This window comes from Bos grunniens, chromosome 25, assembly GCF_055505025.1.
Source record: "Bos grunniens cultivar Pamir isolate PY7600 chromosome 25, Bosgru_T2T1.0, whole genome shotgun sequence".
Classification (NCBI taxonomy): Eukaryota; Metazoa; Chordata; class Mammalia; order Artiodactyla; family Bovidae; genus Bos; species Bos grunniens.
The window spans coordinates 7,261,098-7,272,439 of NC_141189.1; the positions used below are offsets into that span (position 1 = coordinate 7,261,098).

An 11,342-nucleotide genomic window follows, 5' to 3' on the forward strand; every position below is an offset into this window, starting at 1 on the left:
CCTCCCTCTGCGGGAGACGTCAGAATCCCGTGTTGGAGACAGCGCTGTGCAAGTGCAGCTGTTACTACTTGCATTTAAATAGAAGACTGTCAAAGTCCACAGAAAGCGTAAAGAGGATGGGAGGGGTGTCCAGAAATATCTGGAGGTGGGGGTTTCAGTTGTGCTAAAAGGCAGCCCCGCTAGAAGGACGAGATAGCCTCGCACCAGGCTCTGGGACCTGCCCTCCGCTATACCAGACCTCCCCACCCGGAACTCTCTGATTCACAGGCCTGGTTCAGGCTCCCGGTTGGTGGCATAGGGAAGGGAGCCAGCAAAATCCTGCAAAGCTGGGGGAAACCCCAGTCAGGGGAGGCAGCCTCAAAAAGGTGCATCGCCAGAGCATAAGCAGGGGCCAGATGGAGGTGGAGCATTATAAATTTATTTCCTTTACAGAGTCTTTCTCCATATTACACACAGAGGGTGAGGAAGGGTTCATGGGGAACGGCAATGAGAAATGGAGAACTAAGAGAGGTCCAGGCACAGGAGGCTAAGACTAGGCGAGGCAGGAGCGCGAGGCAAGCTCTGAGGGCCTGAGAAAGATGGGGAGGAAGAAAACAGTATGAATTGAGCTGTCGGCTGGGCGCGGGGGCGTCGCGCGTACTTCTGACAGCTTCCTTCCACGAGGGGGCAGAAGGGAGAAGCCGGAAAGGGCAAAGTACATTCCTAGGCCGGGGCACCGACTGGGAAAGGCTCTGAAGCTGTGAAGGAACTCATTCTTTGGCCGGGAAAGGGGATGGGTGGACAATAGCAGTAAGTGGCTCCCCCAAACTCGGCGGTTCAGATCAGGGTGTGGGCAACTGCGTTTGGGGGCGCTAGAGTCCAGATGGCAGAGAGGTAAGGGGGATAGGGAAGGGAGGAGCAGACCGCGGCTAAGTGTAGGCGTCAGAGCAAGGAAGAATTGATGCTTTGAACTGTGGTGTCGGAGAAGACTCTTGAGAGTCCCTTGGACTGCAAGGAGATCCAACCAGTCCATTCTAAAGGAGATCAGTCCTGGGTGTTCATTGGAAGGACTGATGCTGAAGCTGAAGCTCCAATACTTTGGCCACCTGATGCACAGGGGCGACTCATTGGAAAAGACCCTGATTCTGGGAAGATTGAAGGTAGGAGGAGAAGGGGACGACAGAGGACGTGATGGTTGGATGGCAAAACCGACTCAATGGATGGACATGAATATGAGCAAGCTTGGGGAGATGGTGATGGACAGGGAAGCCTGGCGAGCTGCAGTCCATGGGGTCGCAAAGAGTCAGACATGACAGCGACTGAACAACAGACTGAGGACCAAGAGCAGGGGTAAGGGGCGGGACTTGAAGCAGTAGGGCCAGGGCTTGGTGGGGGCGGGGATCCGCGGAAGGAGGTGGGTCTAAAGTGCATCTTCTCTCCTCTCCAACTCGACTGGAGAGGCCTTAGTTGTCGGCCTCCAGCAAGTACTGTTCAGTATAGCCCTTGACCAGTGCAAGCCCCCAGTCAGCCTGGTGGAAGTCAGCCACCAGTTGTGACCACAACTGGGGCGCAGGGAAGAGTTGGCACACGACGTTGAGACTGAAATGGGCTCTGGAGCTGCAGATGCTACAGAAGCTGGCTCTGCCTCTGCGCACCGTCGCTGCTGAAGGCATCGATGCGGAGGTAGCGCCACGTGCTGTCGCCGCGGTGCGGGATGTGGAAAGGGCGCATGCACAGCGTGAGCACCGCGCGGTTGCGCGCGGCTGTCCATGCGCCACTTCAGGCCTTTGGCCGCCAGGAGGCGCAGGTTACTCTCACTCGGCCAGTAGGGCGGCCACTCCTGGGATGGTTTCTCCTGTCACGCTGCAAGGAGGGCGACAGCAGAAGGCGTGCCAGGTCGCTGCCAGCCTTCCACACGGCCTCCCCAGGCAGCTGCGAGAAGACGCCGGAGGCCTAGCAGCGCCTACGAGTTGAATTGGACCAAAAGGATGCCCTGCGTGGGGCACGAGCAAGCACGGCTCTGGGCGGTGGGAGAGCTGAGAGCCTGGCGCCTCTTGGCATCTTCACTTCCACAGTCACACGCATGGGCTCCCATCTGCGTCCCTGGGGAGGGCCGACGGTGCGAAACTGGGTGGAGTAAGGTATGTGAGAGCATGGAGGAACCAGGGGCAAGGCCTCCGAATACCTGGATCCCAGAGAAGAGCGGGGATCGACGTGGAGTAGTCAGGGAACTGGGGATGTGGGCGTCAACAGTGGAAGCAGGGGAAGCTGATCGCGGTAGGCCCCTGATCACGGTAGGATGGGGGAGGCGGACGTAAAGGACAAAGGCTCAGATTAGGATGTTTTGGTTCCTGGACTGAGGCGGGATCCATGTAGGGGAGGCAGGGTCACGAAGCCTGGACGCCTGGTCTCCAGCCTTCCAGAGTAAGGATCCAGGGCTTAAAGATTGGAAGTGGAAGCTGTTTGATTTTCCCTGGACAACAAGGTCTGGGTAAGGACTGGGATTCCCAGGGCAGGGCTCATGGGCGCCTCCACCGGGCAGAGCGGGCAGTGAAAGAAAGGCGGTGACTGACTGCAGGAAAGGGGGGACAAAGCCCGGAGGCCCCTTGAGGAGAGGCCCAGCCCTCCGAGCTCCTTTGTTCTGCTTGGTAATTAGGCGGAATTTCTTCAGCTCCTGGGGCCCTAGCTGATCGTCCCTGGTGAGTTGTGCCACTTTGATCCCCCAGGTGCTGTCTCTTACCAGCTGCGAACAGAAGGGCTCTAGCAGCCGGGCCACCCTCTTGCAGCGCTCCGGGGACGCCACTGCGCAGTCCCTCCGCCAGCGGCGTCTCCCCAGCGTCGATCCGGTGTACCGACTCCCTCTCGATCTGCGACCGAGGCCATTGTGTGTGTGGGGGTTTGCTCTCCGACGGGGCTCTCCGTTCAAAGGACTCGCCTCTTCTCACACACTGAGCACTCCGTTGTCATTCCCCCGGGGCGCCAGGCCAGACCCGTGACCTGCCCAAGGAGCTCTCCTCAGCACCCGGGTCTCGGATTCGAAAGCCTGCAGAAAGATCATTCCCGGGCGTCTCTTCCACCGCTTGAGATGCTCCAGACCCGGGGCGCGTCAGGTCCCTGCCCGTTCGCCACGCCCCCTCGCATTGGCTCCACCCCAGGCGCTTGCCACGCCCCACTGCCTCTTAGCCCCGCCCCCAGCCATCTCTGAGCCCACCCTGTATCCAAGCAGGCTCTGTTGCTGGGAGAGTTAAGTCTACTCAGGGGTCTGGACCCCATTCTAGCTGCTCCCATCCCCAGACTCCTCCTTCTTGACTGCTCCCCTCTTTCTGTGTTCTTACCCCCAGAAACTCCTCAAAAGAATCCTAAAATACTGAAGCTGTCATCCTTCTCTTGGGTTCCTCCGCCATTTCAAGCTCTACACACCCCTCACCCACCCTCACTGACCAGGCCCCTGGAGTCACACGCCCTACTCTTTGGTTCCAAAAGCCGATTCTATTTCCTCAGCAACCGGACCAGGGCTGAGGAGAGGCTCCATTCGTCCTCTCCCAAAGACCCATGCACCCAAATCCCTTTTCACCTGCCTCCCGAACCCTCGGCTCTCACCTGTTCCTCTGTTGCACTTGGCCGGCACTGCTCTGTGGTCGGGATCCTAGAGCCAGCTGTGGAAGCGGCTGGGAAGGTAGTCAAGGTCACGGTCGATGCTCTCCCCGCCGCCCCACCCCCAACACACACACACACCCAAGACGGCCAACACCTCTTCAAATTCCCTTTCTGTGGCCACTATGAAGTCCAAAGGGCCGGCCTCGGCCTCAGGCCCCGATCCAGAACTGGGCTTGGACCCAGGGACTTGCCCTTGGCCTCAGGTCCTGACTCGGTCCCAAGCCCTGGGAGCTTGAACTCAGTCTCAAGCCCTGATCTGGGATTGAACTCGACCCTGGCCTCCTGGGATCTCTGAGCATACCTCTGCATCTGGCTCCATGTCTTTTTTGGGCTTAGAAACCTCTGAGGTGGCTCCATCACTGCTGGCTTCCAGCTTCATGATCCTGAAGAAAAGAGAAAACCCAGCGCGGGGGTCAGAGCACCCCATTTCCACAGCAGGCCCCCTCCACGCAATCCACACAAGCCCTTCCTACTTAAAAACCCCTTCTCTTCTCACAGACCCTGGGAATAGAGGGCTGGCAGCTCCCCTCCCACCACCAGCTACTAGAACTCCCAATCTTGTGCTGTTCCACCCTCTGGGATGCTCTTCACACACTCATTACCCCTTGAATTCCTTCATCCCTGATCACCCTGGTCACCCCCAGAACTGAGATTAAGAACAGAAGGCCCCTGGGGGGATAATAGAGGGACCCCACCCCCTTCAAGGGCTGCACCAACTCTCTGCAGAATGACAGGTGAAGAAATTCCCATCACCTCCACTCCCCCCAGGAGGGTTCCCAGAGCCCTCTTTCCCAGCTGTCAGAAAGAGGGGAAGGAGAGGGTTCAACTGCCCGGACTCCTACTACTGCTCATCCCAGAACAAAGAGTGGGGGTGTAGACATCAGATCTCTCCATATCGCTGCCCCAGTGCCCTCCACCCCACATATTCAAACATAAACTAAGGAGTGGACAGATGGACAGTTCTATTAGAAAATGTCAAGCCGTTCCTCTCAGGGTAATCAAAACCACCCTTTCCTTTTTGAGTCTGTTCCCTCCTTTTCCAGAGGGAAACTTGGCTTCATTCCAGGGCTAGGTGATTATTTTGAAAAAAGCTCTGTTGGAGCTTCAGCAAACATATATCCGCCAAGATTACCTACGCCCTCTCCCCACTGACTTCACCTGTAGAGATGCAGTCCCTTCCCTTCTCTCTCTCTTCTTTTTTGGAAATTTCTTCCTGTAATCCTTGCTTCATGTCCCACTCAGGCTGCCCCTGCTCTTCCCATTCCTCCAAGTCTCCTTTTTGGGTCAGTACCCTGTGTATCTGCTACCCCTTTGGCATCCAGTTCTTTTCCCCTGCTGCTCAGAGACAGGGCCAAAGAGAAAGCTCCCTGACCAAGCCCAGATGACTCCTCATTTCTAGACCTCTCTTCTCCAGATCAACAAAATAAACCAATCAAATCCCCTCCTCTCTCTTTCAGCCAGGTAGAATTGTTCCCTTGTGTAACCTACATAAGCCTCAGTAACCAACATCCCAGGGGACACACATGCCAGCTATTTTGTGGGCGGCAATATTAATTTGAGGTTGAGAGAATGAATACAAGGATGATAAGGAAAATGCTGCCCCCTTTCCTGGAACCTGGCCCAGGGGGTGCTTGAACTACATCTCCCATAGTGCCCTGGAGCACAGGGCTGCCTCAGCCTTATAGAACATGACATGGGTTTGAGAGATGGGACCAGCAAGGGCAGCAAGGGGTGGCTTAAGGATGATTTCCTGGTGGCTCAGCTGGTAAAGAATCCGCCTGCAATTCAGGAGACCTGGGTTCGATCCTTGGGTTGGGAAGGTCTCCTGCAGAAGGGAACGGCTACCCACTCCAGGTATTCTGGCCTGGAGAATTCCCTGGACTGTATAGTCCATGGGGTCACAAAGAATTGGATAGGACTGAGCGACTTTCACTTTCAGTTTAGTTTCCATATCGCAAACATGGCTTATGTAAACACAATGTCCTTCCTATACCAGCAAGTTTCAAACAAGGGCTCCATCTCCTTTTTTTTTTTTTTTCAGTCTAATGTTGATTCTCAAGGCTCTGCCACATAAGCTGGGGTGAGGTCAGGTAGTTCAGGCCAGTATCATAAGAGGGGGAGGGGAAGCACAGGCTCAGAGGATCTTAGGCTCTTAGGGCCATCAGGGACCATCTGGCTCCATCCTTTCATGGAGATAAAATCAATCAAGGCCCAAGATGGTTAAGATCTTGCCTAAGGTGACTCAGCTTGGGCAAAGCCAGGCAAAAAGTTCCATTTTCCTGACTCTGAGGCCAGTGGGGAGATCTCTGACCCCAGCCTGAAGAATAAGAATAGGAATGACTGGGTCCTTGGCAGGAGTCAAAGGTTCCAAGTGCTAAGGGCTAAGCTGACTCAGAACCAGAGATGAACTTGCGAGAGGAACCCCCACTGCCATCTCTCCACTGTCAGCAATTTCTATGCCAAAAATGAGCTCAATCAGACTCCTCGTGCCAGGCTCTAGGAATGACGGTCCCAGAGATAAGTAGGTTAGCTTGAGGCTCCCATTTGGATTTCCAGACAACCTCACTAGCAGTTCCTGAATCCCTGGAAGATACAAGCTGGCAGTTCAGGGATAACTCCAACAATTCTCCACTGCTGCCCAAAGCGGGCAGAATGTGAGCAACCTGAAGACTGCCACACATGCAACTAGATGTTGGTTTCCCTCTCTCTTTCAAGATGGGGAGACTAGTTCCAAAGAGTGTGTCTACATCTCAGATATGGATAGGTATAAGGGGAGGGGATTCCCAGAGCCACAGGAAAGAAGAGGGAGCTTGCCAATTCACCCTGTGTCTTTTCTTCCCCGGCACTCTCTACTCCTATTCCCTTTGCAGGAGATGGAAAGGTTCCAAGGTCTGTAAGCCCTGGGGGAGGTGGGTGCTGGGATCAAAGTACGTTAGGGGTTCCAGGCCAAGCCAAAACAACCAGCTGGCCCCCACAACTCTTGTTACACACTCTGATCCATTCCCACCCTCCAACCTGGCTCCTTGAGTTATAACTTCCATTAGGTGTGGAGGCAGAGGCGGAGGCAGCCCTATGCCCCAGGGCACTATGGGAGATGTAGTCCAAGCACCCTCTATGGGCCAGGTTCCAGGAAAGGGGGAAGCATTTTCCTTATCATCCTTGTATCCATTCTCTCAGTCTCATAAATATGACTGATCCACTCTGGTGAGAGGGTAAGTGTAGTCATCCCTGGGCATGCCGGGAGCCCAACTCTCCCCTCCTCCCTCACCCCACACACCTGAAATATTAATGCCCCTGAGGTCGCAGCTTCTCTGAGCTGGAAGACAAACGGAGAGAGGAAAGGCAGGGACAAAGAGACGGCGGCTATACGAAGCACCCAAAGAGAGAGACAATGATCAGAATTGAGGCAGAAAGGAGACAAAGGCCATCAAGAGAGGATCTGGAGGGCATGGATAATAACAGACATGACACCTGGTGATTCAGAGCCCAGTAGATGCCAAAAAACCCCACAAAACTTCCTAGCTTGCACCCCCTCCCCAAGGAGGCCAGAAATAGAAAGCAGAGTGACACACCCACCCCCTTCTCCCAGCGGGTGTGTGGTGGGGAAAGGGGTCAAGGAGGGAGAGGAGAAAACCAGGGAAGAGGCTCAAAGAGAACGGACTTGACAGAAGAGGCAGGGGAGACAAGGTGAAGTGGGGCAGAGGCAGGGGATGAGGAAGACCGTGGAGCTGGGGAGACGGGGGTGCCCGGGGGCCCCAGAGGGCCAGAATCATGGAGAGGGGGTGCTGGAGGGTCGTCCCGGTCTGTTGGGGAAGCAGGAGGCAGGGAGATCCCAAAGGAAGCTGTCTACTTGGCAAGGGTCTCCCCGGACACTGCCAGACTCTGGGGAACGGTGGGAGCCAAATGATGATGGGGTGAAGGAGGGAAGGCGCCTCTCAACATCTGAACAAAGTCGGGTCTCAAGTTACTATCATCCCCGGGACTTGCAGGGGTTGGGCAGTAGGGGGCGCGGCGGCTTGCTTCTCCTGGGGGGGGCGGGGGCGTGGCCTTCCGCTGTCCCCATCCCGCGGGGGAGGAGCACTCCAGCCTCCCGCCCCCAGGCCCCGCTGCATCCCCCTACCTCTCCCGAGCCAGGGCCAGGGCCGGGATGCTGAGAAGCCGATCGAGGCCGACAGCGCAGAGAGGGGTCACCTCGGAGCTCCGAGGGTCAAATTCCGATGAGGCGCGGGGACCCGGCCGCGCCGTCCGGTCCCGACTCGGAGTTCTGATAGAAGGCGGGGTCAGCACCGCCGCTCAGACCCGCTCGCGGGCTCGGGCTCCTAGTGCTTCGGGATTCGGGAGGTGCGCGTGGCTCCCGCCGCTACGCTCCGGCTCGGCTCCGGCGGCGGCGCTCGGAGGGGCGGAGACCCCAGCGATGCGAAGGAAACCTGGCGCGGATCTGGAGCGGACTGTGCTGTGGCCGGGGGCTGGCTGGGACGCGGGGCAGGAGATGGGGTGGCGGGGCGCGGGGGAAAGCGGAGCTGCCGTGGGTGGTGAGGTGGGCGCAGCTGGGTGGCCTCTAGCGTTGCAGATGAGACCCCTCCCCTTGTCCCCGGTGGGGAGCGGGACTGAGGGTGGGGAGGTGTCTTGAGTTTTGGTGGAATGGAGTGACAGAGTTATCGCATCGTGCCCGCAGCGTCTTTTAAGTTCGGTCCCGGGAGTTCGCCCCGTCGCTCAGTTCCCCTTCTCCAGGGCCCCTAGCAAAGTCAGCCAGGCTCTCCGATCTCCGGCCGCCAGATTAGTAAGAGCAGCTGGAAAGGGGACACGGAGCCGAACACCCTGCCCCGGTCGGAGAAACTGATAGGGGAAACGGGAAACCCAAGACGGTTGGGAAGGGAGGAGACCCCAAGAGGCAGAAGCGGGACGCTGAAAGGAGCAGAGCGAGGCCTACTCTGGGCCAGATGACTCCCGCGCCCCGGGGTCGCTGAGCAGACTCGCTCAGCTCCGCTCAGCCGCGGGCATCTCACCCGCCGTCAGGCCGCAAGGCCCCCGCGGGGCAGCACGAGTGCACGGGGCCATACACCTGTGAACTTCCAGGGACACCTGTGGGCATCCGAGTACACGAACACAGACCTCTGTGCACACGCCGGGCTCCTGTGCTGACCCCGGTGGGTGGAAGGAAGGGCCCAGCGCGCCGACCGGAACTGGAGGGACTGCAGGGCCGCCTCTGACTCTAACAAGCTAGTGGCCCAGACTCTTAACTCCTGGTGGGGGCTCCCCACCCCCATGAAGTGAGGTGAAACACCTGCAGTTATACCTGCAAGGAGCCGGGAAAGTGATGGATGTGAATGTCCTTTAAAACCCGCAAAGTGCTACTGAGGCTGGGACACCCTCCCTGTCCCCCTCTCACCTCCTGCCCAGCTCCCATGCTCCCTCTTCCCACCAAAGCTGACCTCTCACCTACCTCTTTCTAGTTTTATGCTTTCCAAGGTGTTTGCTCCACAACCTGATAATCGGATCCCATTGGCTGAGCTAATGTGACACGATGGAGGATTTGAAGTTCCCGGACTCCCGCAAGCAAAGCCACCCCAAGAGTTAAAGGGATCAGAGCCATCTCTTCAGTTCAAAGCCAAGCAGGCCAATAGGTAAGTTCCCCCATTTCTGATTTTTGAAACTGCTAATACACTATGCATCTCATAAAGCTGCGGTTATGGTGGAATATGTTCATTCGTGGGAAAAGACCTCAAAAAGCTAAAAGACGAGGAAAAAGTCACCAGTGGCCGAAAGGAGAGGCAATTGTACTCTCATTCCTCGCCTTTCTCCCGAAGCCTCCCCTCTGTGATCAGAAATGATTGGATTGGTCCAACTTTCACCCACCTCCAGTTCTGTCAACCAATCAGAATGGAAAGTTTCCCAAAGTTCCAGTTCTCTCCTGTCCAGTCTATAGGTGGTGCTGCATTCTTCTATAAAAGGCTCAAATATGGTTGCATTATTGGAATTTTCTCAGATTTGAATGCTCAAGATTTAAATCCAATCAGTTGTTAGGGGCTGCAATAGTGATATTCTTGTTCTTCCTTTTTTTTTCTTCTTTTTTCCCTAACTGGAATATGCCTATAAAAGGAAACTTGTTCTCTTTTACTATGATTACTCTCAGAGATAGTTTGTGATGGAAAGACCGGATAAATGCTTGAATTTCCCTCATTATTTATTAACTTTTAAAATAATGTGATAGTTCCCCGGCATCCTTCAATGGTGATCAATTATTAACTTTTAGGACCATTATGAACTCATGGATTTTAAACAAGCTTAATGTAATGCATTAGGACTTCCCAGGTGGCTTAATGGTAAAGAATCCACCTGCCCATGCAGGAGATACGGGTTTGATCCCTGGCTCGGAAAGCTCCCCTGGAGTAGGAAATGGCAAACCCACTCCAGTATTCTTGCCTGGGAAATCCCAAGGACAGAGGAACCTGGTGGGCTACAGTCCATGGGGTTGCAAAGAGTCAGACATGACTTAGTGACTAAAACACAAAATATTGTGATGCAACCCAACGCAGTTATTGTTCTTCTTAACGCTGAAGCTACCCAATTCTTTTGATAAATTGATATTTTAAAGCGACATAGAAGACAGTGCTAGGTCTTCAGGAAGTGCAGTGTGGATGCAGAGGGGAAGGTGTCCTGGACCAGCTTGGCAGATTGGCAGGTAAAACGATATATCCTGGAAGTGAGACCCAAACTGAAACTCAAAAATTCCTCACCAGATAACAAAGGGCAGGGTCCCTCCTGTGGGTGGGGAAACCTGAGCTAAGCCCAGAGCTAAGAAACAGCCTGCTTTGCAAGAACAAGCAATGCTGGGTTACTCCCATCCTGTAGACTGGGACTGGCCAGTCAGCCAAGGGCTTTAAGCAGGAAAGTGAGATTTGCCTTGTGAGTAGAGGTCTCCCTCTGGTGGCTACACGCAGAATGGCAGGGAAGGAAGACGTCCTGCCAAGAGGCTGTGCTTACAAGGCAAAGGGATCAAACCAGTCAATCCTAAAGGAAATCAACCCTGAATATTCATTGAAAGGAATACTGCTGAAGCTGAAGCTCCAATACTTTGGCCACCTGATGCAAAGAGCCAACTCATTGGAAAAGACGCTGATGCTGGGAGAGACTGAAGGCAAAAGGAGAAGGGGGCAGCAGAGGATGAGATAGATGGTTAGATAGCATCACAGGCTCAATGGACATGAATTTGAGTAAACTCTGGGAGACAGTGGAGGACAGAGGAGCTTGGCATCCTCCATGTAGGACATGGAGGATATGGACTGGCATGCTGTAGTCCACAGGGTTGCAAAGAGGCGGACGTGACTTAGTGACAGTACAACAACAATAAGGCTTAGATTCACAAGTTAGACTCTTCCAGATCAGAGGAGAACTCACACAGTTCAGGGAGTCATTATTGAGATACATGGGAGGAGAAATGGTGCAGGGAAGCTCCTTAATGGCTCTGAGAATAGATCCTTTAGGAAGTCTAGTGATCCATCTTCTCTCCATGCACCTGGCATGTACATTTCCCCAAAGAAATGCTCACACAGCAAATGTTTGTTATGCCCAACCAGGAAAATTCCTTTTCTAGTTTGCACAAAGACCACCTCTCAGTGGATGCAACCCCAGACACACGCAGACAGTACTTTTGTGTGTCTGGGTTGGGCTCTGTTTGTGGAATGTCTCATATGCTGTGCCCAAGA

The 11,342-nt window shown here is 54.9% G+C and overlaps 1 protein-coding gene across 1 annotated transcript; it reads right to left on the reverse strand.

The window, feature by feature from the left end:
* Nucleotides 1-396: 396 nt before the first annotated feature.
* On the reverse strand, nt 397-8,035 carry NAT16 (N-acetyltransferase 16 (putative)). Its single transcript, XM_086375588.1, is given in 10 exon segments — nt 397-1,584; nt 1,586-1,725; nt 1,727-1,836; nt 1,839-1,933; nt 1,935-1,972; nt 2,612-2,782; nt 2,784-2,944; nt 3,637-3,822; nt 3,910-4,019; nt 7,757-8,035. Coding segments are annotated over 9 exon segments (1,149 nt in total). The 5' UTR covers nt 4,016-4,019; nt 7,757-8,035; the 3' UTR covers nt 397-1,442.
* Nucleotides 8,036-11,342: the final 3,307 nt, after the last annotated feature.